Genomic DNA, 15,916 nt, shown 5'->3' with positions numbered 1-15,916 from the left:
GTGGGGGGGGGGGGGGAATTGGCCCTCCTGGTTTTATGCTTTCACAAAATTCTACAGAACAAGTGGGGGGGGGGGGCGTGTCACCTGTCCTCACCCAATTTACCCCTTGCTATCAACCTATTTTTTATAAACAAAATCCAACACAAACTTGTACCACCACATGGAACACTCTATAAGGGACCAATACTGTTTAAAACAAGAAAAATGTCTTTTTACTATCACACTTTATCTGGACTCTCATTCCAATTAAAATTGCACAAATGATTCGCATTTAGGAAAGAAAACGAGCAAGGTACACCAACTTGATGTGGGGAAACAAGTAAAATACAGACTAGACAATATGCAGGGGGCACATCGTCATCATCCCTATATCTTTGTGTCAAAAATTGCCGTGATAGTACAGCGACTCCTCTCGTTTTTCAACAGCTACGCATCGCAATTTTGTTCGCGATAGGCCGAGCGACTCAGGCTAAGCATACCATGACTATCATATGAGATACACACAGAGTTTCTATATTCTACACATTATTACGATTTGTGCATGCTCTAGTACCCCATATGATGTTTCTATTACAAGAAAATCGATTTGTTTTCAGGTAAAACCAGGGTTTTGTTTCCAGTACACTCACTCGAAAATCAGTACACTAATTAGCGGGGCCTTGCAGCTTGCTGTGGATATCTTTTACTGCATTTTTTATGTAAAGATTTTGAAATCCAATGTAAAAATTGTAAAATATTTAATTTTGAGAATTACAATTCTACTTTATAGGTATAAAGGAACACGATTAGCCCATTCAGTTAAGTTCCAGGAGCAAGCCCTATAACACAATGCATATATAAACTTTCTTTATCTGTGTCAATAATAGAATATTGATTTCAACGGAGTATTGAGCTGTATGGAAAAAATATTTATAATACAGGGTGTTGACACTGGGGGGGGGGGGGGGCAAAACCAGCAAATGTAGGCATAGGAAGTAGGTTAAGTTTGATAGCCAAAATTACCAGCTCCAAGGCTCACAAAAGTGCTAAACCTACTAAATCACTGTGCACATAAACAGACTCGGTAAACCAAACAACCAATGTAGGTACAAAAACATTTTTTAAATTCACATTTAATTTTTACTAGCTGAAGCAGACAATACGCAAGTCAGATCCAGATTTACTCCTAATAGTTTAATTTTACTTCATCGTCAATCTTTCTTTTTAAATTTCACATTTTGTTGATGTTTCTGATGGTAACTGACCACTACTATAGGACTAGTCTAGATGCAGGGATACACTTGCCACTAAAATGCAATATTCAAGTATTTCCACCACCCTCTTGTTTCCATGGAATATGGGGATAAGATATCGGCTTCTAATTTATGGCCTATATAAAGATATTCCAGACCCCTAGGGGCCACTGTAGGCAATACATGCCCCACTATCCTATTGTTTATATCATTATAGTGCATTCTAATTCAGTTGGTGCGTCTTGTCAAGAATACACGCAATTTGATTGGTTTTCACCTATCCATTATGACACGATAGTGGATAGTCATATAAAACAGTGAGCTCGCCGACACGCAACGGCGGCACACCTGTAGATCCTCAATGATTGCACGATAATGCGTTCGCGTAATATACATGCACAAATTAGAAACACGGTTTGGCGGCTTAGATGTTCGTGACGGTTTCGTTCATTTAAAGCGACAGGGATGTCCTGACAAAAGTAACTTTATTTTTTCTGAAAAAAGGCAGTTTGTCTTACAAAATTTATACTAAACTGAATTTAAAGAATGAGAATAAAAGATAGGATTTTGTCTTTTGCCTATCCAATATCATGTCATAATGGATGGGCTGGCCAATATTTTTTATCGTAGTGGATACTGGCTGCGCCGGCATCCACTACTCAAAAAAATGGCCAGCCCATCCATTATGACACGATATTGGATAGGCAAAAGACAAAATCCTATCTTTTATTCTCTAATTTCCAACATTTAAAATGTTTGGCTTCAAATTTGTTCACCGATACCTTCACACTCAAAGATAGAGACCATTACTAGTGAAATCTAAGAGAAATCAATGAAGCATGACACCATGCCAAGCCACACAGCCAATCACAACAAACGATCATATCAAAAATTGAGTTGAAGTGCAATTTTAGACTTTTCAAAATTGTTCTAGATAAAAAATACAATTGACTCATCAAAATAACTATCATCCAAATTTAAGCATCAATTTTATAAACAGGCATTGCAAAAAATGGCTGATGTGATATACCAAAAAAAAACGATAGGTTAGCAGGACTCGAGACTAGCCAAACTATCATGTGCAAATTTGAAGTTCTTGAGTAATCATACCAAATCCCATGGGGTTGCAGGATGGGCATGCAGAGCATTTTCCAGTGATGTCAGCTCGACCTAGACTGGGGAACTCAGTCTTCAATGATAGAGTCATTTATCTATTGGTCATTATATGACTAGCACTTGAAGACTAAGCTCCATGGAGCAGTTTCAGACTTGTATAGCTTGGCATTATTGAAGCAGAATTTATCTTTTGAATTCTTTCATGACCACTTTCAGTGTCAGTGTCACTGTCAAAGCCATAATGTGCGATTTGTTCCACAGTGACAACCTCAATTTTTCTCAGATTTCTACTGTTTGCTTACTCAAGAACTCTAGCTTTGAATTTGCACACAATTAGTTACACACCATCTGTTTCACCTTTGTTTTGTCAACTTTGCTAGTTCTTTATCTTTATTCTTCACGGTACCTTTACCAACTTTGCTAGTTCTTCATCTTTATTTTCACGGCACCTTGATGGCTCTGATTCTGCAACTGCACCAATCTCAGTATAGCTTCATCTAGCTTCAACGCACTGAAGAAGTATGTTCAGTGTTCGAAATAAGCACTTATCCTCTTGTCCTCTTGTCCAAAAATCACTGGGGACAACCATATTGAGCTATGTACTTATCCCCTGGACAACCATTATATTTTACCTCCAAATATATGACACATTTTGGGGACAACCAAATTGTTTTGAGGACAAGCAGAATTTATGCTTTAGTTGTCCTCGGGACAACCTTCATATTTTCCCTATTTCGAACACTGAGTATGTTGCTATCATTTTTCGGTCGGACAGCGTTGACATTTTTTGCAACGGATGTTATTCATTCTGTTAATGTTGCAATTTGGATGAAAGTTATTTTGATGAGCCAACTGTGTCTTTTGAGTAAAGTTTGCCTATTTTGAATGTTCAGTCTAAAATTTTGTTGAAGTGCAATTTTAACAACATTTTTAATGTGATCGCCGGTCGTGATTGGCTGTGTTATATTATACTTCTGACCCTCCAATGATTTACACAGTGTCATGCTTCAGTGCGAATCCGACTAGATTTGGAATGCAATGGTCTCTAGCCTTGAATGTGAAGCTATCGGTGAGCAAATTTGTGGCTAGACTTCTCGAGCAACTTTTTGCATGATTGTAAAGCCCAGTCATGCCAGTGGCAGTGGTGTACAAAAATGTCATGTGAAAGACTAAGCCTGAAGTGCATTAATTACAGTAAAATTTAAGTTTTTATATATTTAAAATCTGGAGATCTGCGGTTTTATTCTGAGTTCACCGATCGAGTGCTTGCTAACACGTCTTGTGAATGTCATCTCATGTGTACATGTATAGAGGGCGAGATGGCCGAGCGGTTAAGGCATTGCGCTGCCGGCCGGGAGATACGATCGACGAGGGTTCGAGCCTTGGGCTTGCCTTAGGTGAAAATTCTCTTCCCTCCCAAAAGTTCCTATATGGTCGGGAATCCTTCAATTAAGTTCAGTAATTTAATTTCAGAATTTAATTGAAGAATTTCTTCTCGCCCCCATACCCTGCCTAGCACGTGCAGATATAGAGTAGTTATGTGCGATGTCCGTGATTCGGAAGTCACGTAAAGCCGTTGGTCCCGTGTACAGGAGGATTCATCCCTGTGGACGTTCAAGTGTCAGAGCTATTCGAAAAGAGAAGGGGGATCATCCCCGGTTCTGATATCTGCACTCAACCCTCTAGGTTCAAGAGGACAAGATGGGCGCGATACAACTGTACATAGGTTGTCTACCCATAAAATCCTGTAGAATGTATCATTGAATCAGTGACATATAAATTGTGTGCATATCGCTATTTGTCATATGTCTTAAATATACTTCTCAGCTGCGTGAAGCTCTGTGAAATAATGTGATCAGTGAGCTAATACAGTGTTGGCCATAGCCATAGCCAGTATCGTGGAGAAAAATGCTACTCAATTTTGATCACTTTGCTACATGTATGTACACAATTTTGAAAATGTGTAGAAATGTTATATATGCCATGATAGACTTATACAGCAAAGTGTGCAAATATAACAAAAATCAAATAGTACAAGCTGATAACGCTAACACATAAAAAATGTCTTTAAGTCCAACGCTGCAAGCTAATAATGAGATTTTCCTATTGATGCTAAGGCTCATTTGCGTATTGATTATGCTAATCAGTAGCGCAGGTTTTTTGGACACAGTGGAGTTGCTCGAGAAGTCTAGCCAAGAATTTGCTCACCGATAGCTTCACATTCTAGGCTAGAGACCATTGCATTCAAAATCTAGGCGGATTTGCTGAAGCGTGACACCGTGTAAATCAATGGAAGTTCAGAAGTAAACACAGCCAATCAAGACAGGCGATTGCTTCAAAAATGTTGCTAAAATTTAATACACTTCAGCAAAATTTTAGACTGTCCAAAATAGGCAAATCTTGCTCAAAAGATACACTTGACTCATTGAAATAACTTACATCAAAATGTCAACATTAACAGAATAAAGAAGCTCCGGTGCAAAAAATTTCACAGCTGTCCGACCGAAAAACGATATAGCAACGCACTCTAGCATCGAATGCGTAAGTATCGAGTGCAAATTCGAAGTGCTCTGCGCTGAAGTACGGTGCTCCCACAGACGAAAAAGAAACAGACCGTGTGCAACGAGTCAAAGTTTCCGCATCATCCGATAATGAGGGCCGATTGTTGGGTGTCTACAAAACTAAGACCTAAGACCTAAGACCCAAAAACTAAGACCCTATCTACAAAACTAAGACCTACAAAACTAAGACCTACAAAACTAAGACCTACAAAACTAAGACCTACAAAACTAAGACCTACAAAACTAAGACCTACAAAACTAAGACCTACAAAACTAAGACCTACAAAACTAAGACCTACAAAACTAAGACCCTGTCTACATGTACAAGACCTACAAAACTAAGAAGCGTGACCATAATGATTGAATGGTAATCTTTTATTAAAGTTCTCGTCATTACTCATTTATTGCCAATTACTTCACTCAATCATTAATTATTATTACTACTCAATTATTATATTAAAGTGTTGAGCCGAAATAGTACCAGCTTACTAGAACAGTTGGCTTTTGCATTATGGTGTAATTATAGTACTTCACCCCTAATTTCACCACAATGACCTCATCCCGATGGCATTGTTCAATAACCTCAATAAAACAATCACAGTGCAAAATTTGACCTCAAGTTGGAGAGTATGAGTTTTTGTACCCAAATTTCCAAAGGTCATTCAATGAATGCACAAATGTATTGGGCTTAAACAACTGTGCCCTGATAAATGAGCATGTTGTGGATCCTAGTGTACTATCATGGTAAGGAATAGATGGTCATTTTATTGACCTTGTCAGTGCTATGGCATGGCAGCAAATAAACTATAGGATAAGGGACTCACCATCATATATTTTAATAAGGGGGCACAAAGACCCGGGAAAAGATAAGTATTAAGGTCTTTTGGTCTTTAGCCCTGTAGCCAGCATGATTTTCGCAGATAGCTAGGGGGCGGGTGCAGATTTTTCAAATGCAGACCTTTTAGAAGAAAATCTTCATTCTGGCTAAGGCCAATTACAATTGATCCTTTATAGTTTCCTGTTTCCCTCGCGCGTCCAAAATCAAGAATGAAAAAATATTTTATTATTTTATTTTTATTTAGGTATTTTCATCTTTTAATTGACTTTTTAATTACCTTTATTTGCTAATATCTGTTTTTGATCATCTCAACTTTGATTATGAATATAAAACAAGAACATTGTAGGGTCCCCTACTAATGTTTAAATGTAAAAAATCAATTATAAAGGTAAAATAATTAAATCCGTAGTCTTAGTCAAAATGACCAAATGGACTGTTGATAATAGTCAGGACCACATTTTCAAAATAAAGAAAGTAATAGATAATTAATAATTAAAAGTCGCCTCGTCCTTTATTTTCAAACTTGAAACAGGAAACTATTAAAGAATTAATTGTGAAGGGCCTAAAAGGCTATTGGTATTTTTTATTTTAGACAATTTTTACAAAAAGTTTTTGAAAATTATGTAATATTTTGCCTAGATTTGAAATGGGCTAGGGTTCGCGGGTCACCGCCCCCACTCTGTACGGGCCTGTATGTGAGGTTGCAGAGACCGTAGTTTTCTTTGAGAAGTTGGACACATCAATGTGTCAGAGGTCATGTGGGAGTCATTTATAGAGAACATTTGGTGAAGTTTAATAAAAGGGGTGAAGTGTATGTAATTACACCATTATGTAAAATAAGATAGATATTAATGTCAAGCCAACTGTTAAGTTCAACCAATGCACTATTGTCATTATTGTGGCTCACAATAGACCCTTCACAACTAATTTGTAGCATCCAGTCATATTTGATATTCAAAAAACAAGTGAGGCAAGTGTTTTACACACCAGATCAGATCAAAGCTATATGCATGGTGAAACTCACAAGATTTGATCCCCCCAATGTCCAATTTTTCTAGTCCCTTATCTGGAAGTAGGCCTGCCCTTTGTAGAATAATGACATCGAATGATATTATTCATATATCGGTGATCGCCCATCACTATCTAAAATGGCGACTTACATGAGCTAGATTGTTTACCATGACTATCAGAATAAATCCTTAGCATCCTATATTATTAAAGCCTATCTGAGTATTCATCATGGTGTCAGTTGTAGAGGATATGTTTTGGAAACCGGTGACAAGTAGATACCGTAAATACACGCAGTAACCAGTGAGTAACGTAGTGATAAAGTCAGCGTACGCACCACAGCATTTTAAGCTTACTTACCGTACCGATATCAGACGTTCTACACGCGTGTAATCCAAAAACATGGCAGAATTTCGCAAGCCAGACCCCCTAAGCTTCGAAGGGAATGTGGCAGAAAATTGGCGAATATTTGAACAGGATTATGATATATTCGTCATGGCCGCACATGGAGCGAAGTCCCAAAAGGAACAAGCTTACATATTACTTAATATTGCTGGCAAAGACGCAATAGAAAAAAGTAGGAGTTTCACGTATAAAGCAGCTGTTACAAACAATGAAGGTAACATTGTAACCCCTGCTGAGTCGAAAGAAGACCCAGAAATACTGAAAACAAAGTTCAGAGAGTTGTGTTCCCCACAGAAAAACGTAATAATGGAAAGACATAAGTTCAACTCAAGGTTCCAAAAACCTGGTGAAAGCTTTCAAAGCTTCGCGGCAGAACTCAGGACATTAGCTCAAACATGTGAGTTTGATAAGCTCACCCCAGACGAGCTTATTAGGGATAGGATCGTGTGTGGTATAAATAATGATAGACTGAGAAGATCGATGTTGAAAGAACGTGATCTTACACTGGTGAAAGCAGTACAGTTGGGCCAGATATCTGAAATGACTGATGCGCATTCCAAGACACTTACAGCCGCAGCAGCTGATTCGGATTCAACAAGCGCCGTACACTATATCAACAAGAAAAAACCACAGTCCGCAAATTATAGGAAATTCAAGCCTAAGGTGAATTCAAATCCCAGTCCTACCCCTCCTAGTACAAGTAAGCCAATAAGAGAATGCAAGAATTGTGGAGCCAGTCATCCGAACGGACAGTGCAAAGCAATGGGGCAAACCTGTCATTTCTGCAAGAAGCGAATCACTTCAAGCATATGTGTCATGAGTCGCAGAAGACAGCAAGCAAGACCTGCACAACACGGTCAGCGAAGCGTGCATGAAATAGGCGTGCAGGAGGAGGACATAGATTATACAGACTATGTGATAGACATGATAGGAAGTATAAATTGCCCTCAGCTATTTGATCAAGATTCTATTTACACCAATTTGCAAGTGAATGGTCACAGTGTCAACATCAAAGTTGATTCAGGAGCCAAGTGCAGTGTTATGCCAATGTCTCTTCTGCAGCAAATCGGTTGTGACCAACACCTCAACACGCAATACAAACCAGGTTTATTAGCGTATGGAGGTACCATCATACCAACTATTGGTGTTGCTAGACTTGAGTGTACCAGTGATGGAAAGAAATACAACACAGAATTCAAGATCGTAGCCGCATCAAGATCTTCAGTCGTACCACTACTGGGTTGCAGAGATTCATTGAATATGGGTTTAATCACATTGAACATGAACACGGTTCACATCATTGACACTCGGTAGAAATTACTGAATACGCAGACTTATTTGATGATAAGTTGGGCGCACTACCAATCAAGTACAAGATGACCCTTGACCCAGCAGTACCTCCTGTGATCGACCCCCAGAAAAGTACCAAAGCCAATGGAGGAGAAAGTGATACAAGAGTTGAAGCGAATGACAGCATTAGGTGTAATAGAGCCTGTCGAGGAAGCCACAGAGTGGGTTTCGTCATTAGTAGCAACAAAGAAGAAGAATGGTGAGGACATAAGACTCTGTATAGACCCGCAAGATCTTAATAGAGCACTCAGGCGACCACATCATCCAATGAAAACGGTCGAAGAGATAACTATGAATTTAGCGGATGCTACAGTGTTTACAGTGCTAGATGCCAAAACTTCCTTTTGGCAGGTCCCTCTGGATGAAGAGTCATCCAAACTCACTTGCTTTAACTCTCCGCTAGGAAGATACAAGTATCTCAGAATGCCATACGGAATTAACAGTGGGTCGGAAGTCTTTCAACGGTCAATAGAAACATTGTTTGAAGGATACCCATGTTCAATCATTGTAGATGATTTGTTAGTTGCCGGAAAAGACTTAGAAGAGCATGATGCAAATCTAGAGAGAGTGTTGAAGAGAGCAAGAGAAGTCGGTTTGAAGTTGAACAAGGACAAATGCAAATTTAGGCAGTCAGAAGTCGGTTATGTTGGTCACCTCATAACAGATAAAGGGATCAAGCCCGATCCAGGGAAGGTATCCGCGATTAATGAAATTCCGATACCTGAAGGACCAGCAGACCTGCAACGATTTCTCGGCATGGTAAACTATGTGTCAAAGTTCATAGAAAACTTCAGCGAAGTATCAGCACCACTAAGACAGTTGCTACACAAAGGTGTCCAATTCAGCTGGCAAAATGAACATCAACGAGCTTTTGATGAGCTTAAGCGTTTGATAAGTAGTCCTCCAGTACTCGCATTTTATGATGTCAACAAGCCATTGACACTCACCTGCGATGCTAGCCAGTTTGGACTTGGATGTGCATGTATGCAAGATGGCAGACCTATAGCCTTTGCGTCATGTACTATGACGGAGACTGAGCAACACTACACGCATAAATCGAGAAGGAGTTGTTAAGCATAACTTTCAAGCGTGTCGCAAGTTCCACCAATACATATATGGCAAGCACATCCGCATAGAAACGGATCACAAGCCCCTAGTGACAATTTTGAAAAAGCCAATATCAAAAGCACCATCACGCTTACAAAAGATGATGCTGCTGCTACAGAGGTATGATTTCGAGTTGTACTACAAGAAGGAGCTGAACTCTATTTAGCTGACACACTTTCAAGAAGCGCCCTCTACTAGAAAGGATGACATTAACTTTGAATATGAAGTCATGGCGATTTCTAACTCCAGAGTGTCGGACAGTAGAAAAGAAGAGCTAATCAAAGAAACCGCTAAAGATCCAGCGATGCAGAAGCTGATAGACACAGTGCATCGTGGATGGCCCAAGACACATTCAGCATGTGCACCAGAGATACGCAGCTACTTCCCATTCCGCGAAGAGATGGTAGTAGATAACGGTATAGTCATGAAAGGACAGAAAGCAGTAATTCCACAATCACTCCGCACAGAGTATGCTAAGATCTTACATCGTGGACACCAAGGCGCAGAAGCTACAAAGCGCAGAGCCAGCGATATAGTGTACTGGCCCGGAATGAACAGTGATTTAGAGAGACACGTAATTGAGTGTTCAATTTGCAACGCGCTAAAGAGCCACCAGCAGAAGGAGCCTTTAGTGCTTCATGACATTCAGATCTTCCATGGACAATTGTCGGTACAGACATTTTTGAATGGAATAGTTTGCACTATCTAGTGGTAGTAGATTCCTATTCGGGATGGTATGAAATAAACAGCCTCGCAAATTTGACAGCGACAACAGTGATAACAAAGCTGAAACGTCGCCATAGCGCATGGTACCCGCAAATCGTCATAGCGACAATGGTGGTCAGTTTTGGGACACCAGTTCAAAGCGTTAAGCTAAAGAATGGAACTTTACTCACATTACAGCAGTCCCGAATACCCCCAGTCAAACGGTTTGTCTGAAAATGCAGTGAAACAAGCCAAGCTACTGTTAGAGAAAACCAAGAGAGAAGGTTCCGACATCTACATGAACTTGTTAAATGTCAGAAACATACCCAGAGACTCAGTTCTTGGATCTCCAGCTCAAAGACTTATGTCTAGATCCATTAGAACACCCATGTACACAAACAGCAAACTGCTAAAACCTGCTGTTATCCAACCAAAGACAGTAAGAAACCAACTTGACAAGAAGAGAAATCAGCAGAAAGCATCTTACGACAAGCATGTAAAAGTGCTGAAACCTCTACTTGTAAATCAGCCTGTGAGACTCCAGACAAAGAAAGGATTTGATCGCGCTGGTGTTGTCAAGCAAGTTGGTCCTCAACCAAGATCCTACATAATTTCAAGTGAAGGACATGAACTCAGGAGAAATAGAAAACATCTCCTACCAGTACCAGAATATGTACGTCAAGACCCAAGAAATGACACACTTCCAGAGTTACAACTAGAACAACCAGTCAACAGTGCAGTGCAACCAGCAACAGTTCAACCTGGTCATCATAGACAGCCAGCACCACAGCAAGAACAAGAACAGCCTGTTCAGCACCCACCAGTGAAAACCAGAAGTGGACGAGTGGTGAAGCCTAACCCAAAGTACAATTCAGAAGTGTATGACCGTACATAGATGTTTTCACATTAGCCTTACTACCAAAACTTAGAGACAGAGACTCTCATTGAACTTCTAAAAAAAAAAGTCATATTTAAAAGTTCTGGCACTTGAAACAAAACAAATTGTAAAAATGTTTTGCATTTGAAACCAAAATTGAAGTTCTAATTGATACATTACTACACTAATTTTGTTAAAGTTAGCAGATTGTGTATTGTTAGGTTTGCATGTTGTTACACAGCCGTGACGTTAGTCACGGCTGTGTCTTTTTTCTTACAGGTTCTTTCTTTCTTTCTTTCTTCTTCTTTCTTCTTCTTCTGTCAACCATTACATTTGCTCTAGCACTCACATGCTTACATCGATTTTGACCTAATTTGGTCACAATGATCATTGACTATGCCCCTACATGTCACATGAAATTCGTGGGGTCAAAGGTCACGCAGAGGTCAAAGGGGTCAAAAACGTGATTTCAACTAAAAATGCATCTTCTCCCACATCTTACGTAGGACAGCGGCCTCACTTGCACACATGCATTGTTATTACCCAGTGTCTATGTGGTGTACACATATTTGGGGTCAAAAGGTCATTAAGGGGTCACTTCCGGTATAAAACGAAAAAACCTTCACAAATTTTTATTAGCTAAGTAAAACATAGCACAATAACGGTATGTTCACATATGATCTGCAGTCACCCAATGTACATGTGGTATTTTTTTTATTTGGGGTCAAAGCGCATTAAGGCGTCACTTCCGGTATAAAAAGAAATACCTTTAAAATGCATCTTCTTCCACAGATTCTGTAGGACAGTGGCGCCACTTGCACACATGCATTGTTATTACCCAGTGTCTATGGGGTGTACACAGATTTGGGGTCAAAGGTCATTAAGGGGTCACTTCCGGTATAAAAGCGAAAAACCTTCAAAAATTTTAATTTGCTAAGAAAAACATAGGACAGTGCGGTATGTTCACACATGAATTGTGGTTACCCAATTCATATGTGGTATTTTTTTTTTTGGGGTCAAATGTCATTAAGTGGTCACTTCCGGTCTGAGACGAAAAACCTTCAAAATGCCCCTTCTGCCACAAGTAACATGGCAAAGTGATGCCACGTGCACACATACATTTACATTAGCCAATGTCTATGGGTTTTCATATATTTTGGGGTCAAAAGGTCATTAAGGGGTCACAACACGGTTGTGTTCGTGGTCTTAGACCACAGCTAAGTCTAGTTTATTATTATGTCTGCAACATAATACTCATTGACACACATGATACCAGTTACAACATTCGCGTGAGCGTGTGTGAAGTTCTACCTGTCAACCAGTCTGCAAGCAAGTCTAAACATAAAAATGTAATTTTAGTGTAGATCTGTGTGAGTATATAATCACAACACTAATGGACTCAGAATAAGGTCCATGTACCACACAGTGAGAATCCAGGTAGTCTACCCTGTTCTCTAGAGTAGGTAAAAATAATGTCAATAGTCGACAGTTCAGTTTATTTCGGTCACCACATTTTGACAATTTTGGCATGGAAAATATTGTTTTCCGTTCCTTCCAAAAGTTCTAAAAAAAAAAAAATATAAAAAAAAGTAGACTGTCGAGGTTTGATATTATTTCACAACTTTAAGAATGTTAGTTTGTGAGTTCTATGAAGTTTACAGTTAAAAGTTTCACAAGTTTTAATCAGATGCTTTGGACAAAGCTCTAAAAGAAAGAGCAGAAACTTTGAAAAAGACTATAAGTGATAAAGGACACTTTAACTCATAAAGAATGACAAAAAAGCAAGCAAAGCTTATTTCAGCACAGGAATATTTACAGTTTATTTGATATCACAATCAAGAAAAAATCTTGAGATGTCACATTTGACTTTTAGTGTGAAAGTTTCAGGCACTACTAAATTAGCAAGATTTGCTAATTCAATTTCATTTGAAATTACTGTGCAGTTTATCTTAAGAAGGGAGATGTAGAATAATGACATCGAATGATATTATTCATATATCGGTGATCGCCCATCACTATCTAAAATGGCGACTTACATGAGCTAGATTGTTTACCATGACTATCAGAATAAATCCTTAGCATCCTATATTATTAAAGCCTATCTGAGTATTCTGAGTAGGTTGTCAATTAGCACCTACACAGGTGGTGTCACTTTCTCTCATGGCAAAAAGCACACTGTACCATAGACTGTGATTGTACTGGAATGTTCATTGTGTCAAGCTATTTTAAAGTGGGTTTTTTAATACCATATTTCACCAGAAATGTGTAAGAAGTATCCCCAGTTTCAGTGAAAAATCTCAATATCAAAGAGGAAAATGCCATATAATTAAATCATAACAAATAATTAAATCATGCAACACCAATTTTTGAATTGATCATAATGGTCACAGGTCTTAGTTTTGTAGGTCTTAGTTTTGTAGGTCTTAGTTTTGTAGGTCTTAGTTTTGTAGGTCTTAGTTTTGTAGGTCTTAGTTTTGTAGGTCTTAGTTTTGTAGGTCTTAGTTTTGTAGGTCTTAGTTTTGTAGGTCTTAGTTTTGTAGGTCTTAGTTTTTGGGTCTTAGGTCTTAGTTTTGTAGACACCCCCGATTGTTCCATGAAATGCGACAGGCAAAACTGCTACGCACTTACCACATATTTTTATGGTCAATCACGAAGGCACACAACGCTGGCATGATTGTCAGACACGGCACGATCGAACAATCGGCCCTCAGGAATATGCGAGAGAACTGGCAGCATACAATACACGGGGACTTTGACTGGTTGCACTGTTTCACGCGGTCGATTTCTTTCTCGTCTGTGTAGGTTAGGAGGTGCTCCCCAAGGTTAGTTATGTATGCTGGTATGTGTTTGGTAAGCAAAGAGACAGGCTCAAGAGGAAAACGTTTATTTCCGTTTGAGCTTGCGAATTAGGAAATAATATATACACACATTTTTGTTGGCGCTGGAATGAAATAGCAATATTTTTTGTTTTACCTCATTTGTTTGGCTCGAAATTAAAAGGGGAGAATGTGATCAATGAAAACCAACATTTAAATAGGAATCTATTCTTTATGCAAATCACATAATACCTCTTTTTAGTACAGGAGTATGCTGGATCATGGGATTATTTTTATTTTGCAATTTTTGGTACTATTTATATTAAGCTTATATTTTTTTTAAGTTAAAAGTAAATGTTGCACTTAAATAACAACCATTAATAATACTCACATTGGTATTGTGACCGTCTTCCGACTATACTATTATTATTTCTCTTGCCGTATGTGCTACCTAAAACGAGGTGGAAGACTACCCATACATTGAAACATATGTTAAACTTCCATCGATTTGCAATCGACTGGTTATCATTAACATTCTCAGAAAGCGCCGAAAAAGGCCTCAAAGCGAATAAATAAAACTGGTGTTTTTACACGTATTTCAATGGGACGATTATTTAGTGGTGTGCGCCCTTGAAGGGCCTAGGAGTAAAACCGTGCTTTTCAGAGATTCAGCCCAAATTGAAATGGCTGTTGATTAAATTGCAGTTTTTTCGATTTAATTGAATGGTTTACATGTTATATGAATATATTTAATGCGTTTTATATGCAAGTCGCGCTAAGATTATTCCCTCAGAGGCCTTCAAAGTTGAAGAAATTGCCACAATTTGTGTGAAAACGCGATTTCTTGGATTTGAAGCAATTTGGGCTTAAGGTGACTAATCGGTGCATGCCTTTTAAAGCTGCCAAATCTTGGTTTTGTAGGGGACGGGGGGTGATTGTTATAAAATCATTAACAGTAGACCCTTGCAATTATGAAACGTAATTTACTCTCATTTAAAACCGAATTTTATCAGAAAGAAGGTCAAAAACTATCTAGAGAATTGGAATTCAATGCAAATTTAGAAGAGTAAGCATGAATGGTCAAAATGTTGAAAATGTGCCTATTTTCGGAATCCACCATAGAACTTTAAAAGGCTAGTTCTCTTGATGTGAATGTCAGAGAGCACTTAAATTTAAAGTGTTTTACTCAAAACATTTTATATTTCAAGAAAAAGATAAAAAACTCAATTTTTGAACATCAAAAAAACCCTTGAAGGGGCACACCACTAAATCAATGCGCCATTTGTGCAACCCTACTGAGTTCGGTAAAATTCAGAAAGTTTTTGAGGTATTATGGGCTGCTCTTTGGACTAATAATCAGAAAGAGTAGCGAATTATAGCTTAAATAAAAGTGGAAAGCCTGTGCATGAATTTGAATCACTAAAAAAGTCGCATTTTTATAATTATCGAGAAAATAGGTCCAGCGTATTAAAAATGGGCAGAAAGCGGGTTTACAGTCATGAGAGCATGTCAAAAACAGTGAGGCGCTGTTTAGCGGCTCCTACCGGAAAAGCGAGGTGGAAGACTACCCATACATTGAAACATATGTTAAACTTCCATCGATTTGCAATCGACTGGTTATCATTAACATTCTCAGAAAGCGCCGAAAAGGCCTCAAAACGAATAAATAAAACTGGTGTTTTTACACGTATTTCAATGGGACGATTATTTAGTGGTGTGCGCCCTTGGCAGAGGCGTGGCAGGGGTGGGTGTGGTGACTGAACGGCTGGTCATGCTGGATGCGGGTATGCATGCTTAGCAGTAGCGTAGCCAGCGGGGGGCAGAGTGCCCCCTGACAAAAAAATGAAAGAGAAAATCAGGAGGGCAAAGGAAAAGAAAAGGGCAAGGAGCCCTTTTCTAAC

At 38.9% G+C, this 15,916-nt stretch overlaps 2 protein-coding genes across 2 annotated transcripts in view; one reads left to right on the top strand and one right to left on the bottom strand.

The window, feature by feature from the left end:
- LOC140147566 (oxysterol-binding protein-related protein 1-like) overlaps positions 1-14,471 on the bottom strand; it is an 89,210-nt gene extending 74,739 nt beyond the window's left edge. Inside the window, 1 exon segment of the mRNA XM_072169346.1 lies at positions 14,407-14,471. The gene's annotated coding sequence lies outside the window, so the exon portion shown is untranslated.
- On the top strand, positions 7,158-8,474 carry LOC140147565 (uncharacterized). The gene has a single exon (XM_072169345.1). The coding sequence runs from the start codon at positions 7,158-7,160 to the stop codon at positions 8,472-8,474; it is 1,317 nt and encodes a 438-aa protein (XP_072025446.1).
- Positions 14,472-15,916: the final 1,445 nt, after the last annotated feature.

Source organism: Amphiura filiformis, chromosome 3 (assembly GCF_039555335.1).
Source record: "Amphiura filiformis chromosome 3, Afil_fr2py, whole genome shotgun sequence".
Classification (NCBI taxonomy): Eukaryota; Metazoa; Echinodermata; class Ophiuroidea; order Amphilepidida; family Amphiuridae; genus Amphiura; species Amphiura filiformis.
The sequence above is the reverse complement of the archived record's forward strand: the minus strand, read 5'-3'. Positions and strand labels throughout refer to the sequence as shown.